The sequence below is a fragment of the Mugil cephalus genome, chromosome 4 (genome assembly GCF_022458985.1).
Source record: "Mugil cephalus isolate CIBA_MC_2020 chromosome 4, CIBA_Mcephalus_1.1, whole genome shotgun sequence".
Lineage (NCBI taxonomy): Eukaryota > Metazoa > Chordata > Actinopteri > Mugiliformes > Mugilidae > Mugil > Mugil cephalus.
Genome location: NC_061773.1, coordinates 30,191,164 through 30,213,755, shown reverse-complemented (window position 1 = coordinate 30,213,755; position 22,592 = coordinate 30,191,164). Strand labels below are relative to the sequence as shown.

The window sequence follows — 22,592 nt, the reverse complement described above, 5'->3', positions numbered from 1 at the left end:
AGATGTGTAGTAGTAATTTAATGAGGACGAGCCCTTTGTTCACATGTGGACTTTGTTCGTGTTACTGACAGATTGAAACCAGGAGCAGGAACGTGTAGAGGACATGTGAGTTTTCTTGAGAAAATAAATGTTATATTTTTATTTACTACTTCTCCACTGAGTAAATGTTGAAGTGTGTGAATAATGGGGATAAATAAATAGGTGGAATAAGATAGAAGTGATGTTCATAACTAAGACTCTTAACATAATCAGAAATTATCTGTGGTCCTCCACACAATATCAAAGCTAGTACATCTCAGCCTTGTTTTTCCCAGTGATTTTGGTTTTGTTCCTTTGTATCCTGGTGGAACGAGGTTCCTTAGTTTATGGTTTAGTTTATGGACAGTCTGCTACACTACACAAGCTTCCTGATGGTAACTGTATCCAGCAACTCACAATGGAAGAGCATTCTGTAGAAGCATTAAACTGATATTGAGAGAAAGTTTGTTGAACATATACCAGGTGTCTGTTTTTACTAACTCACCATTTATGGTTTGTTCAAGCTTATTTGGATTTTTGTGGGGAAAAACAGTCCTACTTTAGCCAGGAGCTACCATTCAAAATGTCATTATGTACACACATAATGACAATAAATTAATCTTGAATCTTGTATGTTGTCTCAGTGACAGGATGGTGATTACATGAATATGGTCAAGTAACCTAAAAGTATTTAAAAAGATCAAGTGTACTGCAGTTACCCGCAACCTGAATGCTTGAGGGCGAGCTAGTGAGCGTGTGCAAGCGGAACATGTTTTCCCAGAATACATCTGGTATTATGTTGTAACAGATCCCACAACCTTAAAGTTCTGGACAATAGGGCAAATTAATATGTTGGGAAAGGGAAGATCAAAAAATAAAATATAGTAAGAGGTACAAAAAGGTTTATCATAATTTTGTTGCAACAGACTCTCAACAAAGATTTCTAACTGAATTTTCATTAAAATTTATTTATTGGTAACACAATTAATCACCCTACAACACAAACATCAAAACTAAACCTGCAGTGCTGCTAAAAAGATACTAAAAGAAAAGAATCCATCTAAACCAGGCATCACCAAATGCTGGACCCTGGTCCGGGTACGGATCCAGTGACGGTTCTCCCCGGACCCGTTAAAATTCTAATATCAACCCTTTAAGACCTGAACATCCGTGTGCGCACAAAAAGAAGGTTGCGGTACTTGAATTACCGTAACTCACAGATGGAACTCAAAGTGTGGTTGAACACTGGGAAGTTGCGCTTTCTGAAAATAAAAGCTGCCATAGGATAATGATGACGCAGCGCTGCTGTCAGCTCCAGGTTCAGGAGCCCCAGGAAGAGAGAGATGTTTGGAGGAATTTGTTGGTAAAAACTAAGTCAGTTTACCTTGAGATGTCACAAAGGTCTTCCAGGCAAAAGCACAACTTCCCAGTGTTCAGCCACACTTTGAATGTTGTTAACAGTGCAAACAACTGTGAGTTACAGTAAATCAAAATCAGCCGCTTTGACGGATCCTTCAGGCTTTAAATGGTTAATAAAGATAAATCATTCCTGCATGCGCCGCTAATATTGTTAATACGTCAGGAGCGTCATCAATGGCCAAGACAATCAAATAGATTGTAGTTCTATAAGTTCAGACTATTGGTATGTTAAAAGTATAGACTATTACTTTGAAAACACTTGATATTTGACAATAAATGATATAGAAATGTGCGTACGTTGTTGATTTTATTTACATCAGGGTACACTATCTCAAGTGACATTAGGTTGGGACCTAGTAACTGGACCTCTTTGAGTTTGAATTGAATCCCCCTGGTCTAGAACAACCCACATAAGGATTGTATAACCACATTAACCAGACTGTGTGTTGGCATAATATGACATTTGTGCACTAAACAATGTAAACTGCAAATTGTGATCAGAGCGTGTAATGATGATGATGATGATGATGATGTGATTTGTGTTGTTTTAGAAGTTGGAGGATGTTGTCAGCACATTTGACTGTGCTGTCCACTGAGTCCTGGTATTGTGATTCATGGTTGTTGGTTATGAGGTTGACTGTTGTTGTGTTATCTGCATATTTTAATGTTTTTACCGAGCTGTAGTTAGATAGGAGGTCACTGGTGTATAGTCCAAAGAGTTGAGGTGGAAGGACAAAACCTTGATGAACAAGATCTTTAGCCTTTGTTCTCTGTTCAGCAGAAAGTGGAGGATCCTAGATGAATGTAGGTGGTGTAGAGTGTAGTGGAGGGCTACATTGATGGTCTCTTAGTAGATCAGTTAGTGCTGTTTGCAAAGCAGACAGGAGTCTTTAACGGGTGTAGTTTGGGGTTTGAGGTGTGCCAAGAGGAAGAAGGTAAAGCAGTCTGTGTTGTGTTTTCCAGTTGTGTATGCATTTCCTCAACAAATGAGGTTATGCGTCTATATTCCTTGTTTAAATGTTCAGATTCATATTTTAAAATGTCACAAATCATGTGCACATCACAGACATGTTCATGCCTACATTACGGAAATAATGATATGATTATACAACCCCCCCATCCTGAGAAAGCCCCACCCACTAACCTGACATCGCCCCACCCACTAACCTGAGAAAGCCCCACCCACTGACCAGAGAAAGCCCCACCCACTGACCAGAGATCAACCAGAGAACAGATTATTCCTGAAACAGTCCAGAGACTCAAAGACACAAAACGGTAAGATTCACCTTCATTACACAACTAGGACATGAATAATCAAATAAACTAGCGTCTGACTAAAAAATATTCAAATACTCAAAGTGAAAGTAAAGAAACTAGTAGAAAGGCCTTTCCTGCTTTCTGTGCTGTCTGGTGTCTCATGAAAACAAGGAAATGATTACGTTTCTGATTTAAAATTAATATTTCAAATTTGACCAGTATTATTACAGTTAGTATGTGATTTATGATTTATGTGATGTCATTAAAAAGTTGCAGTGCACTTATATAGGAGATAAGGATTAAATATAAGATATAATTAATTCAGTGCCTAAAACATGATTCTATGTCCACTGTTCTGGATCATTATGTTAAATGAATTGTTTGACTGTTGTATTTGCACTTCTTAAGCTGTTGCTAATAAAAGTAGTTAATATTGTGCACATTATGTTGTTATAGTCTCATTATCAGTGTCTGGTATTCAGTGTCTGAACGGTGTAGGCCCAAGCCAACAGTTTGGTGAAGCCGTCGGGCTCGTCCGCGGCGCGTTGCGTGAGCGTCGTGTATTTGGTTCGTCCTGCACACAACTTCAAAACCTACCGGGAGCGTTTCAGAAGCGTTTAGCCCGGCAGACGTTGTTTACTCGCTCAGATTTGGCCATTTCCCCGGTTTATGTTCTTCTAAACATGCTTCTACGTGTGTAAATATGCTGCGTAGTTAATAAGTTTCGCTTTTGTCTGTTTTTACGACCGGCAGTATTTTATTTTGAAAATCCACCGGATTCTCTTTGTTTTTTCTGTGTCCGGCTTCCGCCCAGTCGAGGTGGTCTGTGTAAATAGACGCTGCTTCGTAATTTTAATTAGTCACGGTAATACCGTATACCGCGGTAAAATGTCTTTGTTCAGTACTCGACAAGATTTATTAGAGTCACCCTGTGACGCATTTAGAAGTTTGCATAATGATTACTCTCGCTCTTTCTAATAATGCATGTACGTACACTACTCACAATAAGTTAGGGATACTGTTATTTACATGAGTGCTTTTCCTATTTGGTCTGAATTTTAATGAAATAAGTAAAAGTTCCCTTTGATATTACGAATAATGTATGAGAAGAAACACCATTTTCATTAGTTTAACATTTATTAACCCCAAAATTTAGACAATAACAAGAACAGCCCCAAATAACAAAAACTGACAATGTCAGTAGCGGATGTTTCCACCATTTGCCGCAATGACAGTATGTTTCGATAGTTGATATGTTGATTTTTATTTGTAGTATTTGAGTTTTATGTAGCATTTATATATTTTTTTCTGTGATTAATAGATTTTATTATATTTATTTGTCCTTTGTGACTCATGGATTATGAATTGTTGTACTGCACATAGTAGTAGTCTCCTCAGGGATGGTCCTCTGAGCCTCAAATCAGCAAAAATAAATAAATAAATGGATAATTATATAAAAATTCAGGCTGAGCAGCTCTGCAGTGAAACATGACTGACTGGACTTGTGTCTGCTGTGTTCCAGCTTCACTCAGAGACTAAATGGCTTCCAGATTAGAGGAGGATCTCTGCTGTCCGGTCTGTCAGGAGGTCTTCAGAGATCCTGTTCTTCTGTCATGTAGCCACAGCTTCTGTAAAGTCTGTCTGAAGAACTGGTGGAGAGACAAACCAACACACCAGTGTCCAGTTTGTAAGAGAAGATCTTCAAAGTCTGAACCTCCTATAAACTTGGTGCTGAGGAACCTGTGTGAGTCCTTCTTACAGGAGAGAGATCAGAGATCTCCAGAGGCTCTCTGCAGTCTGCACTCTGAGAAACTCAGACTCTTCTGTCTGGACCATCAGCAGCCAGTGTGTCTCGTCTGCAGAGATTCAGAAAAACACTCCAACCACAGATTCAGACCCATCAATGAAGCTGCACCACAGCACAAGAAGAACCTTCAGGAAACTCTGGAGCCCTTAAGGAGAGTTAAAGGTTTATGAAGAAGTTAAAGTGAAGTTTGATGCAACAGAAAAACACATCAAGGTCCAGGCCGACACACAGAGAGGCAGATTAAGGAGCAGTTCAAGAAGCTTCACCAGTTTCTAGCAGAGGAAGAGGAGGCCAGGATGGCTGCACTGAGGGAGGAAGAGGAGCAGAAGAGTCAGATGATGAAGGAGAAGATGGAGGCTCTGAGCAGAGAGATAGCAGCTCTTTCAGACACAGTCAGAGCCACAGAGGAGGAGCTGAGAGCTGAAGACGTCTCATTCCTCAACAACTACAAGGCTGCAGTGGAAAGAGTCCAGCGCTGCCCCCTGCTGGATGATCCACAGCTGCCCTCAGGAGCTCTGATAGACCAGGCCAAACATCTGGGCAACCTGGCCTTCAACATCTGGAACAACATGAAGGACCTGGTCTCCTACACTCCTGTCATTATGGATCCAAACACTGCTTATCCATATCTGATCCTGTCTGAAGATCTGACCAGTGTGAGATTAGGAGATAAACAACAACTTCCTGATAATCCAGAGAGAATTGATTATTTCTGGTCTGTCCTGGGCTCTGAGGGCTTTAACTCAGGGACTCACAGCTGGGATGCTGATGTTGGAGATAACACAGGATGGTTACTGGGTGTGTTAGCAGAGTCTGTCCAGAGGAAGGGACTCATACGATCTGGATTGTGGGTATTAAGGTTCTATGGAGGTAAATACTACACATATTCACCACCAGCTCCTTCCACTGATCTCCCAGTAGAGAAGAAGCTCCAGAGGATCAGAGTGAATCTGGACTGGAACAGAGGAAATCTGTCCTTCTCTGATCCTGATACTAACACACACATACACACCTTCACACACACTTTCACTGAGAGGATGTTTCCATTCATTTACACTGGACATAAACTCAAACCAGTGAAGATTTTACCAGTGAATGTCTCTGTGTCAGTGAATCAGATCAGTTAGAGATAAACAGGATGATTATTAATGTTTATTGGGCTGTAACAACTAATCAATGTCAGTGATCATATAAACTGTAGTTTTGTCGTCATGGTGTTGGGTCAGTTACGTCACTGGAACCAATGAAAACACATTTAATATCTGGTGGTTGGAACTAGATCATTGTGTTTATAGCTTAAGACACGTTGAATCTAGAGATGATAACTTTCTTTATAAAGGACCTGAAGCAAGCAGTATGTAGGACCTGGAGACAATGCTTCACTGACTTTAACCAGTGATTCATGTTCTTGATTGAATAAATTCTCAAGTCTAATATTTGTGTTCCATGTGTTTGACTGGATTCTCTTTGTCTACTTTAAAAATCTGTTGATGTTTTTGTCATTTTTACGCAGAAATGTAAATATTTGTGAAGGATGCAAACACTGTAAAGCCAGGATGTCTTTGAGGAAGCCAAGTGAGACAAAAACTCTGATCTGTAGGTTTTTATGTGGTGGGGACATAAAAGAGCATGTTGCTGTATGTCACTATTTCATGTAATGGAATGAACTATTGGAGCGTCCAGTTTATTTATTTTTTTGGTATTTATGATTAGGACTGAAGTGGATTAAAACATTATGTAAAAGATACAGGAAAAAAATATTAACATATGTTATGTTTAGGGCGTTTTTGAAGAGGACACTTTTGTCTGTTAGCATGATGTAGCGTATGGGTGGTTATCTCTGGTGAGATCCTGAAGAGAAGGAGGTTTCTGATGTTTCTAAATGAGTGGGTTCATCCTGGTAAGAAGCAGACAGATAATATCCTGACAAGCTTGAGGCCTCAGTTCATCAACAACCAACAGAGATCCATCTAAAACTCAAAGTCACGACTGAAACAAACCACAATGCAACACGTTCTTCAGGCTTCTTCAAGAACAGAGTTACTTAAATAGTTTATGTTTTTAGTATTTCTCCGTGTCCACGCGGCTCAAAACACAGAACAATCTCTAGACTACAAAAAGCTACAGGAAGTGAAAAAGCAAACACAATCTACATAGAACCGCCATTAGCATCGCCATTAGCATCGCCATTAGCATCACTGCTAGCTCTGGCCACCAACCAACAACCAGACTAAACTGCTCCATCTTCTTCTTACTGTTCTTCAGGTTTGTCAGGTTTTATTTACTGGGCGTATTACTGCCCTCTGCAGGACACAATTATTTGATGTTTAGATTCAGGCTTTTTCCTTAAACACTGCAACGCATCATCTCATCCGACGACTACGACGGGTTGAAGCAGCCTGACTGGTCCCACATCTCAGTCATCCAGGTCAACGTTCATCCAACAATTTGTTTGCTCCAAGGGTTCAGTTCTCAGGAATCCGCTTTGACGTTAGGATCCCGACTCTCCACCAGTCGTTTAGATTTTAATACTTGATTGAAACGTCTGCAGAAACCTCTACAGGTCCAGTTGTTTCATCCTTGTTTTGTGGACATAAATCTAGACAGAACCGACTCCAGTTCTCTTCTGTCTTTGCCCCGGAGGCCGACACTTGGAACTGTAAAGGATTCACTAATTCCAATTAATTTACGCTCCTCGCCTTTAATTAAAAAACTCTTATGCAAATCGGGACACGCTCCGTTACTCTGATTATTCAAAGATTCCTTTTTTTTTTTTTTTAACCCAAAAAGGAGCCTTTTTTCAAATCATTATGCAAATGTATTAAAATATGTACTCTTGGACTTGGCATGGAATCTAAAAAGGAGGAGGCTCACAGCTTAGTAAGAGAGAGAGTCTGAAAACAGAAATACAGATTTCACCAAATTACATCTTAAATGGCTTCAGCCACAGAGGAAGATAAAATGTAAAATAAACTGTGGCATCATCCCAGATACAGCAGACGCATCGACTCACAATCAGGTCAGAAGAAGAAGTTTCAAAAAACAGACATGAGAACAACAAAGTGTTCATCTCATGTTAAATGGGACCTGATCTGCTGTGATAGTGGCGGCAGATCCAACTATTCATGTGCGGTAAATGAAGCCAGTGTGAACACAAAGCAGCCAGAGCTCAGAGGCGTGAGTGGTTTGTGAACGTACCCTCGGTTGGTGACCACAGCTTTCTTCAAGTGGACGTAGCTGGCAGGAAAAACCCCCTGAAGAAGAAACAGACGGAAAGAGACACAGGTTATTTAAAGTTTATCTCCTCCACTTATCCAAGTCCTTCCAGGTAATAGTTTATAAAGGTTTTTCTCAAACTGTTATTTAATTCTGATTTACGATACCAGAAGTCAGATCTAAATGTTTCTTCTCTGGACACCGACAACAATCAATAAAATTTTATTTCTATAGCACCTTTGAAAACAAATGGATGTAAACTCAAAGTCACGTTTTCACATTTTTATTGACAAAAATACACATAAATAGTGAAACGAGAGAAAGGACTAATGTGCACTGGATAAAAAGACAAGATAAAATAATAAAAGACCAATAAAATACAAAAATGGTAAAATAAAAAAAAAGCATAGTAAAATATAAAAACATTAAAAATACAATGAAGAAAAATATAGAATAAAACACTGAAACACTCAAAATAAAGACAATGATAAAAGAGATAAGAAATTATAAAAGCAGACAAATATAAAACAGTAGAATAGAAGAAAATGACTATAAGACTATGACATAACAGCCAGATTGAAGATTTTACCCCAAAAGAAAAGTCGCCAAAATATTAGGAACAGAAACATCTGCACGTTTTAAAGCATCATTCACCGAAACATTTAATTCAAACGTATTTCTACTGATCCTCTACTTCACCAACAATAACATAGTTCAGTCTTCTAAAAAAACACAACACGAGGCTGCGAGTCTGGTTCTTGGGTCTGTTAATGTTCTAATAAACGACCATAGAACAATTAATTAATTAATTAACTCCCAGACTCTTTACAACAACATCATTCACTCATTGATATTAGACTCGAGGGGCAAATAGTGGACGGATTAGTTTCAACCTCAGACTGACTCTATGGAGAGGACAGTAGGAGGACAGTAGGACAGTAGGAGGACAGTAGGAGGACAGTAGAAGGACAGTAGGAGGACAGTAGGAGGACAGTAGGACAGTAGGAGGACAGTAGAAGGACAGTAGGAGGACAGTAGGAGGACAGTAGGACAGTAGGAGGACAGTAGGAGGACAGTAGGAGGACAGTAGGACAGTAGGAGGACAGTAGGAGGACAGTAGGACAGTAGGACAGTAGGAGGACAGTAGGAGGACAGTAGGAGGACAGAGGACAGTAGGAGGACAGTAGGAGGACAGGGGACAGTAGGAGGACAGTAGGAGGACAGTCGACCAGCTGAGGTTCAGGTAATTAAAAGAAAGGCTGGTTTTAAAAGGAGAATAACAACATCCTGACTGAGTGAGCTTTGGTCATGTGACACTTGTACTTAAATGTTTTAATAATAATAATAATTCATTTGTTTTATAGACACTCAGAGTTTCTTTACATTGAAGGTGGTGGTAGGACAGACTGGGGGCAGAACCGCCAACCTTTGGGTTATTGGACGACCGCTCTACTTCCCTTTCTTTATTTCTGAGAAAAGAAGAATTTTCTATGTATGTTTTCTCATTTTTGTTTCTTTGAGACTTTGATGCTTGTCTTTGATATTTTATTGTCTGGAGTCCAGGGAGATTGGACCATGGGAACCATTTTAAATAATGATGAACTAATAAACAGGACACGCTAAATGTTGAACATGTGCAGGGGCGTCAGGTTTCTGCATTTCTTTTAATAGGACTAAATGTAAACATGAAGCCGTGGACCAGTGGGTCAGTGGTTTCATTCCCTGTGAGATGCTCTCAGTTAGCACCTAAAACCAGAAAACATGTTGAGACGAGGACGACTGAGCAAAGACAGAGAAGTGGAGCATGTTTTACCGCCTCTAATTAGGGACTAAAGCTCGTTACAGCAGAAAGTTGGGACGCTGTGTAGTCTGTGTCGTAGTCTAGTCCATGAAGAGACACGTTTGTTCTCGCTCCTAGAGCTGCAGGAACAAGGGAAAACTTGGCTTCAGCCAAACTATTTATACATCATTATACCCGAACTTCCCGTCACAGGACAGTAGGTGGACACCACGCAGGACTAAAGGACTCTACCTGCAGGGTTCTAGCTTGTTCAAAGCTCCATCAGACGCCTTTCAATTCAAAACCAGCCCAGACCCTCTAACTCAGGGCTGGGCAATAAATTTCTACAGGGGTCACATGAAAAATCTGAACTGTGTTGGAGGCCAAACCAAACGATAACTAGAACTTTATTCTGCTCAATATTAATTTTCTCCCATTGTCAAAAGCAGTCAATTATATATGTTGATAAGCTGCTACTGGTAATCAGAATCATAAGAATATTCTGTAAATATCTGTTTAAATTTATGAGTTTTGCTGTAGGTTGAAGAGGAAAATGAAACACAATCGATCTGTAGTTTTGGATAAAACACATTGGAATGTTGGAAACTTTGTCGTCTTTGGAAAACGTCAGTGAACCAAGAAGTGACCATGTAGCTACATGAATTATTTTCTATATCTCAATAAATCTCAATAAATGTTTAACCCTTTAAGACCTGAATGTCCGTCTGCCCACAAAGAGAAGTTTGCTGTATTTGAATTACCGTAATCCCCGATGGACAATATTCAAATTGCGCTTTCTAGAAAAGACGCTGCCATTACTGTAATGATGATGCTGCTGTGGCTGCAGGTTGGAGAGCAACGATCACGGAGCCTCAGTAAGAGAGACTTGTTTGGAGGAATTTGTTGGTAAAAACAAAGTTAGTTAAACCCTTGAGATGTCACGAAGGTCTTTCAGGCAAAAGCACAACTAACCAGTGTTCAGTCACAATGAATATTATCAATAGAACCAAACCACTGTGACTTACGGTAATTTATAATCAGCCGCTTTGACGGATGCCAGCGATCCGTTCAGGCTTTAAAGGGTTAATAGATGCAAGAAGCTGTTTGAATCTTACTTTTTGAAGAATTTACAGATTAACAGTGTCATGATGTAAATAACACATCATGGCTCAAAATAAAAGCAACACAGTCGTATTGTATGAACAGTATAAATACTTGTTCATTTGTGATTATGACTGACAGACCGCGGGCCAGACGGGAATGAGCAAAGGGCCGTAAAATGCCCAGGTCTGCTCGAACTGCCACCTCTGGGGTTAATAATAAGAATGTTGTTGGTACAAAACTCTGAACAACAAATTACTGGTACGGAGGTTAATCCTTCTCCAGTGGCAGCCACTCATAGACCACGTCAAAGACAAGCTCCTCAGCCCCTCATCTCAGACATACAACAGTTAACTCAGCCTCCAACCCGGTTACATTTACTGCAAACATTATCATTTCATTATCATGTTATTTACGTCTTTAACCACACCTCTAGTATACATGTGGTGTTCTTAGCTTTTTCACATTTTCTTGTCACTGTTGACATTTCTGTTAACAAAAAACAAGAAGAATACATTAAAAATAACTAAAGAACAAACTGACGTCATGTGCAGCCTGTTTTTATACAGACTATACACATCTGCAGCTCACAGTCTGCAGCACGTGAGCAGCCTGTTCTCTGGTCTACAATCTAGATTTCATTGCTTTCTACTGGGTTTTATATCAGTGACGTCATCAGAGAGTAAAAATCTCTGAGAATATGACAGAATACAAACCCACTCACTCTGCGTGTGATTAAATATTACATTTTCCAGTCTCAGAGGTGAAGCCCCGTCGTCATTACATCTTAACTCTCCCTCAGATGAGGAAGTAATTATCCACTTTGTGTCGTAAAAATCTTTGGATCTCAGGCGACCGGGCGAATAAAAAAAAAAAAAGGAACTAGCTGAGTTTACACGGTAGAAGCTGGAGCTGCAGAGGGAGACATTCATTCATATTCTACGACGTGTTGCAGAGGAGAGGACGAGCCGAGGCGGGAGGAGGGAATACATCAGCCTTACTTCATTCATCAACACATCTCAGGCTCATGTACATGTGTTTGTCTGCAAATGTGCGTTCGCCTCCATCCTCCATCACCAACAGGAAAGTGGCCTCCTGCAGCGAGGACAGGAAACCCTAAAGAACAACAGGCCGGCTTCTCTTTAAGGCCACAGAGACGCCAGAAGACCTTTCAGATCGAACCACCAGGGCAGAGACATGAAGACTGGGGCTGGCCGATACTGGGAAAGTTGGTATCGATACGATACCAAGTAAATACTGGGAAAATACTGTAGATATCGATACCAATGATCACCGAATAACTTCGTAATTTTTCCTTTAGTTATGCGAGTTGATTATGATAAAATACAATATAAAACAGTTTAACAGTAGAAAATTTAAATAATTTCCGTTTTTAACTGCACACAGTTGTTTTAGGAAATCTCAGCACGCTAGTATCAATCCGATACCGATACTGGTCTAGGTATCGATACCATTGATTTTCAGATGGGCCCTAATGGAAACAGAGAAACCAGGAGGTAAGAGGTGGTTTGGAGGGAAACTATAACGTGTGCTATTATTATTATGAGAGCTGTTCTTTTAGGAGGAGAAGTTCTGTTTCATCTGTTTCATGTGTTTTATTGTGTCCTCGTCGTCTTCCTTCAGGACATTAAAGTGTAAAAACCTGCAGACGTTCTGATTCATTGTGACGTAGAAACAGAACCTGTACTCTCAGACGGATGCTCATCTTTCTCCATGAACTCAGATGAGGTCAGTTACAGCTCAGTCAGAAAGACTCTAAAGGTTTCTTTCTTTTTCCTTCTCCTGTAAATTATTCATCACCATCATCGGTCCATCAGCTCTTCTCCTCCACATCTGTGTGTTTCTCTGTTCTGCTCACAACAAAGATGAATTCACATCCAGAACTTAACACCGAGTTTGATTCTTACTTGGAGTAAAAACACGTAATTTAAAGTTTGGAACAGTTTTAATAAAAGGAAACGTTCTCATGAGACTGATCCTCAGTGATTTCTTAAAGCTGAATTATTTCCTGACCTCAGACCAACACTTTTCCTTCTCGTGGTTAAACAGGTAAATAATTGATTGTGTCTGTAACCGTGTCGCTGACCAGAGGTGAAGACACTCAGGGTCATAAAAGATTTAGCTCGGCCTCCAAAACTGCAACGACTACAAACACACAACTAACGGACGAGTTAACACAACCTGAAGAGACAAATTATTTCACTGGAACCCATCAAACCTCCACAAGGGTTTATTTTTCTGTAATTGAAAGTTAAACAAAAGACGAAGTCAGAGAGAGTTTTATTGTCTCATCTGAACATTTAAATCCACAAATATCTCCACAATAACACAATGATTAAAAAACCAATAAACCGTAGAACAGATCAGCTGATCCAGAAGATGACAGCTCTGTCGATGGTTTGTAGCACTTCCTGGCCACCCAGCTAACAGTTCCTCTTCCTAGCTACCCAGCTAACAGTTCCTCTTCCTAGCCACCCAGGTAACAGTTCCTCTTACTAGCCTCCCAGCTAACAGTAGTTCTTCCTAGCTACCCAGCCTAGCAGCCAATATTAGATCTTCCTAGCCTCCCAGCTAACAGAAGATCGTCCTAGCTTCCTCGTCTCACAGCTAATAGTAGGTATTCCTAGCTTCCTTGCCTTCTGGCTAACAGTAGCTCTTCCTAGCTTTCGGTGTCGTTAGTTCTCAGATGTCGGTTTGTCGTCTCCAAGCCTTCAGAGAGGACGGGGTGGGAGAAAACCTTCGCCATAGCTCGTCTTTCCTTTGTGAGTCTCAGTTAAGTAGAAATGTCTCCTTCTCAGAATCTTTTGAAAGTCTCCCATTGTCTAAGACTCAAATAACAACAATAGAGGGAGACGCAGAGTTCTGCAGCTGCGGTGTAATCACTGATATTTTATCTTCACGTCTGATCAGAAATTATAGAGCAGGGAGCTGAAACCAGGACAATGAACAAAGCTCAGTCCAACAGAGAAGCTCATAATGGAGGGAAGAGCTGGTGTGTTGGGGTTAGATGAACTCCTCCAAGAAAAATAAAAGAGACCCAACAGGGGAAGAAGAAGAAAAATAAAATCAGTTTGAGAACAGAAAAGTTTTGTTGTGTGAAGAAAATATGGACTAAACACGTCTCCTCCATAGACCGTATATAAATATGGACTAAACACGTCTCCTCCATAGACCGTATATAAATATGGACTAAACACGTCTCCTCCATAGACCGTATATAAACATGGACTAAACACGTCTCCTCCATAGACTGTATATAAATATGGACTAAAACACGTCTCCTCCATAGACCGTATATAAATATGGACTAACACGTCTCTACATAGACCGTATATAAATATGGAAATAAATACGTCTCCTCCATAGACCGTATATAAATATGGACTAAACACGTCTCCTCCATAGACCGTATATAAACAGGACTAAACTCGTCTCCTCCATAGACGTAATAAAACATGGACTAAACACGTCTCCTCCATAGACCGTATATAAATATGGACTAAACACGTCTCCTCCATAGACCGTATATAAACATGGACTAAACTCGTCTCCTCCATAGACTGTATATAAACATGGACTAAACACGTCTCCTCCATAGACCGTATATAAATATGGACTAAACACGTCTCTACATAGACCGTATATAAATATGGACTAAACACGTCTCCTCCATAGACCGTATATAAACATGGACTAAACACGTCTCTACATAGACCGTATATAAATATGGACTAAACACGTCTCCTCCATAGACCGTATATAAATATGGACTAAACACGTCTCCTCCATAGACTGTATATAAACATGGACTAAACACGTCTCCTCCATAGACCGTATATAAATATGGACTAAACACGTCTCCTCCATAGACCGTATATAAATATGGACTAAACACGTCTCCTCCATAGACCGCATATAAATATGGACGCCACGTCTCCACTTCCTCTCATTGGTCAAACTGATGCTATTTTTCATGGGATACGAGTCATCTTGTGAGTTTGGAATGACATCGATGACCCGCTCACACTTCCTCCAGACTCAGTTTTTTTTTGTTTAATAAATACCACGCTTTGCTCTACCTCCACCAGTTACAATAAGTTCATTTCAATTCTTTCACAAGCTAGCTAGCTAGGGGTTGGCATGGCAACTGGTGGTCTCCATGTCACATCTTGTTTCTATAGCGATAAATAATGAACTAAAACAAAACATATCCATAAAATTGACACTTAAGCATACATCAACATTATATTAAGTATGTGAAACTGACCTAACCATCCTTAAAAAAAACAACTGATGTGTATGTTACTGTTCTAGTTCGGCCTAAGTCCCGCCCACTACCACAGAGGGGGTGGTTTGTCTCCAGCTGTTAGCCGCGTTAGCCCAAGTGCTAGCAGAATCCCCGGCTAACGTATGCTTGGCTTGGTTCATGTGCTGTTTGAAGCTGGAAAGAAAACTCCTTCCTGCAGAGTGTGATGATACTTTATGTGTCTCCACTGGTCCTTCTTGGTGTCTTTGTCCTCAAATGTCCCATGGAGAGGACCAACGTGCTGTTTAGCGTCTTCTTAGCGACATCTTTATCACTACCGAATCAACTGGTGCTAACGCTAACTCTATTTGGACAAACTGAGACACGTTCACAGTCGTTCTGCTGCAGACGCTTCATTTAGTTAAAGTACTTAATCAGATTAATCATGATGATGGATTAATCCACGTTAATTTATTTTGACAGCATTAAATTGAAGTTGTCTCTTTTCACAGCTAATCGTCTTCAGATCCATTCAATCATGAGCAAACTCCAAACTCGTAGCCGTGAGTCGGTGCTGAAGCTGAAGCTGAGGGATGGAGATGCGGCTCGATGCATTATTGATGAGTGGAGCCGTGATCGGAGCAGATGAAACATTAAAAACATATTTGCTCAGAGTTGATTTCAAATGTCTGAGGCTGGCGTCGGCCTTTGATGTCACATGAGGAAGAGACAGAGGTCTTCATCAGACTAGAACTGATGGTAGAGGAGAGCTGGTGTTTACCTCACATGGAGCAGATGGATTTATTAGGAGATGATCCCAGATAAAGAGCATTTTATCTTGGGGTTTATTATGCAAATAAAGCTTTTATTGTCAGTTTTACTTATGTTTTATTGCCTATTTTAGCTCATATTTGTTTCATATGAACAATGTTGATTCATTTATATTTGATCTGATTGTTCAGCACTTTGGTTCAACTGAGGCTGTTTTTAAATTAAATAAACTTTGACTTGACTTGAACCACAGATGTCCTAATAAAAACCTAAAGCGTCATTTAGAAGCAAAGAAGCCACTTGGATGACGGCTGCTTTAGTTTTAGATGCAAACTACGGCAGCGTCTGCCTCTGAGTCACGTTTAAACTCTGCCAGACAGCGAAGACGATGATGAACCGAAACAACCTGAGGAAGGGAGGACGCCTCAGGACACAGAGGAAGAGTCTGATTTATTCATCCTGCTTCACAGCCACTGAACAGACTGAATGAAGAGGAGGAGGAGGAAGAGGAGGAAGAGGAGGAAGAGGAGCGTTACCTTGACGTTGGGCTTCCTGGTTGAGAATCCTCGGTACCATCCTGAAAGAAAGAACAAACATTAGGGAGGAGTTAAGCTTTAAAACACATGAACACATAAATATGATTCTATCACGACTCCATCAACCTCACATTAAATAAAAAGCTGGAAATCACTCAGCGGTCAATATTAAGTCGCCATGGCAACCAACGAAAGGCTTGCAGAGAGTGTGTGTGGACCAGCTGATGGCCTAGTTTAGGTGTGTGTATGTTTTTATTATTATTATTATTATTATTTATGAATGCATGACAAAGACAGAGACATGAATGACGTCCTGCAGCTAAAGACGGACTCAGTTCACAGATCTTAGCTCTTTATCTATCCTTCTGAGGACCGCTTTGTATTTTAGACGTCTGGATAAAAGCAGTCGCTCTACGTCATCTCTGGACCAGAGTCTGGTTTCACTCTGCCACCACCCTGAGGATGAAATGTGATCAAGTCCCTTCTTCTCTTTCTTCTAGTCCCTGTGAAGCTCAGCAGATCTTTCCACATGGACGGACATTCCCCTAATGTCTCTGTGGAGTAGGAAGCTGTCATGAAAAGTTGACTCAACTTGACGTAAAAACTTGACAGCTGAAAATTGCTCGTATCCTGGGACTGCAGACAGCAGGGAAATCGTTCTCCACCCGAGTGGAAATGAAAATGGTTGTAGAGGCGACCGACTGAAGCCAAAGAGACGTTTTACTCAGAACGACGCATACGACTGCTGCGACGCTCCTGGAGCAGAAAGGCAGCTTAGCTCCACTTTCAGCAGTTTTCTGACATTATCTGAATCACCGGAGAAGAAAGTTAAAGTGGAGCAGATTCCTGTGGAAGTGTCAGCTGATAACGCTCCAGATGAACCAGCACTAACCCGACAGGACGTCTCATAGACAACTTCCCCCTTATCTCCTCTCGAGATCAGGAGATCCATTTCCCTGCAGCTCCACATAATCTGATGTGAATATGGAGATGGAGGCTGGTTAATTGGCTGGTTAATTAATAACCAATCAGGACTCATTTATCTCCCTCGTTAAGACGCCTGTGTTTACTCCCTGGCCTCTCATCTATATGGAAATCAGACCGGGGCCTGGACCAGCGGTGCCTGGGTCCATTTGTTCGGGGTGAAGTGAGGACGTGGGTGTTTGTGTGTTCATTCTTGGCTTTAGTGTGTTGTCGGGGGGAGGACTCCTGCAGAATACTAATGATGTTTTTGTGGTGAGACTTTCTGAGGGTTACAGTCTGTTTAGATTTGGTTTAGGGTAAAGATTACGGCTAGTGTTAGGAGCTAGTGTTGGTGGGGGCTAGTGTTGTTGGGGGCTAGTGGTGCTGGGGGCTAGTGCTGGGGGCTAGTGTTGGTGGGGGCTAGTGTTAGGGGCTAGTGTTGCGGGCTAGTGTTAGGGGCTAGTGTTGGGGGCTAGTGTTGGGGGCTAGTGTTGGTGGGGGCTAGTGTTGGGGGCTAGTGTTGGGGGCTAGTGTTGGGGTTTCGTTAGTGTTGGGGGCTAGTGTTGGGGGCTAGTGTTGGTGGGGGCTAGTGTTGGGGGCTAGTGTTGCGGGCTAGTGTTGGGGTTTCGTTAGTGTTGGGGGCTAGTGTTGGGGGCTAGTATTTGGGGGCTAGTGTTAGGGGGCTAGTGTCGTGGGCTAGTGTTGGTGGGGGGTAGTGTTAGTGTTGGGGGCTAGTGTTAGTGTTGGGGGCTAGTGTTGGGGGCTAGTGTTGGGGACTAGTGTTGCGGGCTCGTGTTGCGGGCTAGCGTTGGGGGCTAGTGTTGGGGGCTAGTGTTGGGGTTTCGTTAGGGTTGGGGGCTAGTGTTGTGGGCTAGCGTTGGGGGCTAGTGTTGGGGGCTAGTGTTGCGGGCTAGTGTTGGGGGCTAGTGTTGGGGGCTAGTGTCGGGGGCTAGTGTCGGGGGCTAGTGTTGGTGGGGGCTAGTGTTGGTGGGGGCTAGTGTTGGGGACTAGTGTTGCGGGCTAGTGTTAGGGGCTAGTATTTGGGGGCTAGTGTTAGGGGGCTAGTGTTGTTGGGGGCTAGTGTTAGGGGGCTAGTGTTAGGGGGCTAGTGTCGGGGGCTAGTGTTGGTGGGGGGTAGTGTTAGTGTTGGGGGCTAGTGTTGGGGACTAGTGTTGGTGGGGGCTAGTGTTGGAGGCTAGTGTTGGGAGCTAGTGTTGGTGGGGGCTAGTGTTAGGGCTAGTGTTAGGAGCTAGTGTTAGGGGCTAGTGTTGGGGGCTAGTGTTGGGGGCTAGTGTTGGTGGGGGCTAGTGTTAGGGGCTAGTGTTAGGGGCTAGTGTTGCGGGCTAGTGTTGGGGTTTCGTTAGTGTTGGGGGCTAGTGTTGGGGGCTAGTGTCGGGGGCTAGTGTTGGTGGGGGGTAGTGTTAGTGTTAGGGGCTAGTGTTGGGGGCTAGTGTTGGGGGCTAGTGTTGCGGGCTAGCGTTGGGGGCTAGTGTTGCGGGCTAGCGTTGGGGGCTAGTGTTGGGGGCTAGTGTTGGGGTTTCGTTAGGGTTGGGGGCTAGTGTTGCGGGCTAGTGTTGGGGTTTCGTTAGTGTTAGGGGCTAGTGTTGGGGGCTAGTGTTGGGGGCTAGTGTTGCGGGCTAGCGTTGGGGGCTAGTGTTGGGGGCTAGTGTTGGGGTTTCGTTAGGGTTGGGGGCTAGTGTTGGGGGCTAGTGTCGGGGGCTAGTGTTGGGGGCTAGTGTTGGGGGCTAGTGTTGGTGGGGGCTAGTGTTGGTGGGGGCTAGTGTTGCGGGCTAGTGTTGGGGGCAGGTGTTGGGGGCTAGTGTTAGGGGGCTAGTTTTAGGGCTAGTGTTAGGAGCTAGTGTTAGGGGCTAGTGTTGGGGGCTAGTGTTGGGGGCTAGTGTTGGTGGGGGCTAGTGTTAGTGTTGGGGGCTAGTGTTGGTGGGGGCTAGTGTTGGGGACTAGTGTTGCGGGCTAGTGTTAGGGGGCTAGTGTTGGTGGGGGCTAGTGTTGGTGGGGGCTAGTGTTGCGGGCTAGTGTTGGGGGCAGGTGTTGGGGGCTAGTGTTAGGGGGCTAGTTTTAGGGCTAGTGTTAGGAGCTAGTGTTAGGGGCTAGTGTTGGGGGCTAGTGTTTGGGGGCTAGTGGTGCGGGCTAGTGTTGGGGGCTAGTGTTGGGAGCTAGTGTTGGGGACTAGTGTTGCGGGCTAGTGTTAGTGTTGGGGGCTAGTGTTTGGGGCTAGTGTTGGTGGGGCCTAGTGTTGGGGTTACGTTGGGTTTAGGAGCTAGGGAATGCATTAGGATAGAAACATGAGTGTGAACACAAAAAAGAACTGAACATGAATGAAAAGCATCAGTTAGGATGCAGCTTGTTTATCACTGTTCTACATCTGTGAAAGCAGAGGTGACAGAGCAGGTGGTTGTTGCCTGATCAGACTTTTACCAAAAGAATCCACAACAATGATCAGTGTAAATCATTTCTAGGTAAGAGGACGGACTCCATTTGTGTTGAATTAATGTAGGCTCAGCTTTATAAAAGCAGAGTTACACAACAGACGCAGGTTTCCATCAAATACGAGTCTTTGCGTCCCTGAAGAGGACACCTCCGACCGGTTTATAGAAAAAAGGAATTGCCTGTTGATGCAGTAATGGCTCCAGAGAGGCTGTTTGTCATTTTAATTTGGGTTCAGTAGAAGAGAGAGAGCTGCAGCTGGGACACCAATCATCCTCGGTTTATGCAACGCTGCCACCGACGGGTTCTCCGACTAACGTCACCTCACCGAGCTGAACTGGGACGGGACTGAGAGCCTGTCGTCCTCCCAGACTACCCGTCCATCACCACTGACAGCACCATGACAACACTGTGGACATGGAGGAGACAAACTGTCAAACTGGTGATGACAGTCCTCACCAGGGACACACTGCTTCCTGGTACATTAGTCTCATCTCAGTATTATTTAGTTACATTAGTCTCATCTAAGTATTATTTTAGTTACATTAGGCTCATGCAGCACTATACTAGTTGATGTTTTACGCTACATTAAGTTATTTTCCTGGCACATATTCAAACAGTGGACAGGATAATGGATTAGCATTTAGCTTTTTGCTAAAACTGGCCATAAGTGTAGTTCCTGGAATGAATCCTTCATGTTTATACGTCCAAATATAAAAGTAAATACAGTAAATCACTGAAGATGCAAACCTTAAAATTATTGTTAAAGATCTGAAATGACCCTACATGATTTTACCTCATTATGTTTGTATATTTGTATGAGCAGTTATATTTACTGAGGACAGATATCTGAGCAGCACATCTCTGTGTTTGTTACACTTTTAAGGTTTAGAAATCAAATTGTCCACGTAAAACTTGTGGACAATGCAACGAGTTTCCTCGACTAAGACTAAGAAGTGTTTCCATCTGAAGACTGAGACTGAATCAGAAATGTCACTCTGATGTTTTCCTGGACATCCTGGACATCCTGGACATCCTGGACTAATGAGTCCTTCACTGTGACTCTGTCCCTGCAGTAATGATGTGATGATGATGAGGAGCCCAGCGCCTTCTCAGGTGTTACCACTAAAACCCACAGTTTAAGAGTGAAACCTGGGGAAATCCTGACCAGCTCCTTTTCACCGTCCTTATGTCTCTTCAGGTTAGTATTTTTTATCTCAGCTCTCATTTGATCAGCTACAGTTAAAGATCATTTTAGTTTCTGGATTAAAGCGTCTTCTTCTTGGTCTGTGCACTCTTTAACTCTTTAAGTCTAATAGCAAACTTAAAATTCCCAAAACTGCACAAACCAACTAACAACACCTCTCTAATAAATATCGGTTCCTTTCTCCACCAGAGCATCAGCCCGTCTCTCATTGGACGTGTTGCATCAAGGAAAAGTCAGATTCTGACCGGATGCCATGAAATTAGCCTCAAAAGTGAGTCAATACGCAACAAGACAGGAGAGAATGTGAAGAAGCAGAAGAAGTGTCCCGTCCACCGGAGGCTGATTTAGGACAAACTCCCTCATTATCTTCAGAAGACAACACCTCCGGGCCTCAGCTGCTCATTTCTAGAAAACAATGGGAGGAACGGTGGCTAATAACCTGGGCTCTGATCCAGGCTATTTGGGCTCATTATTGGAAAGACGTGTGAACGCAGCCACAAGCATTTTCTTCATTTCTCACCGTGCACATTAGTGACAGCAGCAGCAGCAGCAGCAGGAGGATCCATGCAGCATCTTTCCTACCTGGTGGCCTCGTAGCCGTCTGGAGGGAAATGGACCGTGACTCACCGGGTCAAACACAGAGCTGCAACAACACGAGTGCTTTCAAAGAAGACATACGAGCTGGTTGTGCTTTGAAACGACAGCCGACTCAAGTAAAGGTCGGAAAATGAATATTTTAAAAAAACAAAGGATAAAAAAAAATAAAAAGAGTTGTTTCTGTGCAGCTTCACTAAATTTTAGATGAAAGACCGAAGTCAGAATAACGACTGGCTGCATCCAGAGCATTTACAGGAACACAAACTGGGCTTTTACACCACAGCTAGGGCTGGACGTTACTCCGGTTCATACTGAATATCGCTATTTATCTTCATCATGGTATGAATTTTTAAAATACCGGCACACCGGTGTATTCGATTACACAGCGTCGCGAGACACTGTTTCCGACCGCACACGGTGCGAATGCAACACTGTGACAGGTGGTAAACATGTTAATTTTGTGGCAGAACAAAAAGACCATGGAAACACAGAAGAACTAAAAGGTGCCCTCCTAGTTCTGTGGGTTTTTTAGGATGACTAAGTCCCCATTTTCTGAGGACAGTCCCCGTTTTGGACCTGTCCCCCGTCTAAAGCTGTCCCCGATTTTAGCGTTTTACGAGTGAGAAAAAAATGCTGCGCCCAGACGACAGCGACAGTTATTACGGTAGCTGGTCACGCTGCTACTGACATTACGGACGTAGCAGTTTAAATGTGTTGAAGCAGGACTTTCAAGTTTCACGCAGCATGAGACATTTCAATAAGTTCAATAAGTTCAATAAGTTCAGCTGCCACACAAAACATTTCTCACGCCGAAGAATGATGAAACTCGCTGCAAATAGGCTTTAAAAGATATTAGTTTCTCCACCTTCTCCACCATCGACCAATCAGAAAATATCCTCGACCAATCAGCCAATCAGAGGACAGTAGGCCTATTGGTCGTTGCCAGGTGAAATAGAAGCGCCCTAACCACATCATCACTTCATCTATTATTATGGTTGGTTATCTTTAAACAGCCCCTCTGACCCCCAGTAAAAAATCTTACTCCAAACTAAATTCAAAACTTAAATATGTCAAAGTAAATGAAAACGTTACTGTCCCTGTTTCTTCAGTTCGTCTTGATAAAATTTAATTCTCCGAGCTGTAAATGTCACCAGATTTCATCTTAGAACGTGCTGTGAACTTGTAATTATTCATGGAAAGAAATACCG

The 22,592-nt window shown here is 42.5% G+C and overlaps 1 protein-coding gene and 1 pseudogene across 1 annotated transcript in view; one reads left to right on the top strand and one right to left on the bottom strand.

Annotated features, from left to right (window-relative positions):
- LOC125006495 (dedicator of cytokinesis protein 3-like) overlaps nucleotides 1-22,550 on the bottom strand; it is a 148,339-nt gene extending 125,789 nt beyond the window's left edge. The window contains 3 exon segments of the mRNA XM_047582554.1: nucleotides 7,700-7,755; nucleotides 16,173-16,213; nucleotides 21,308-22,550. Of these exon segments, the coding sequence (XP_047438510.1) occupies nucleotides 7,700-7,755; nucleotides 16,173-16,213; nucleotides 21,308-21,353 (143 nt within the window). The 5' untranslated portion in view covers nucleotides 21,354-22,550.
- LOC125006451 lies at nucleotides 2,625-5,935 on the top strand (annotated as a pseudogene).
- Nucleotides 22,551-22,592: the final 42 nt, after the last annotated feature.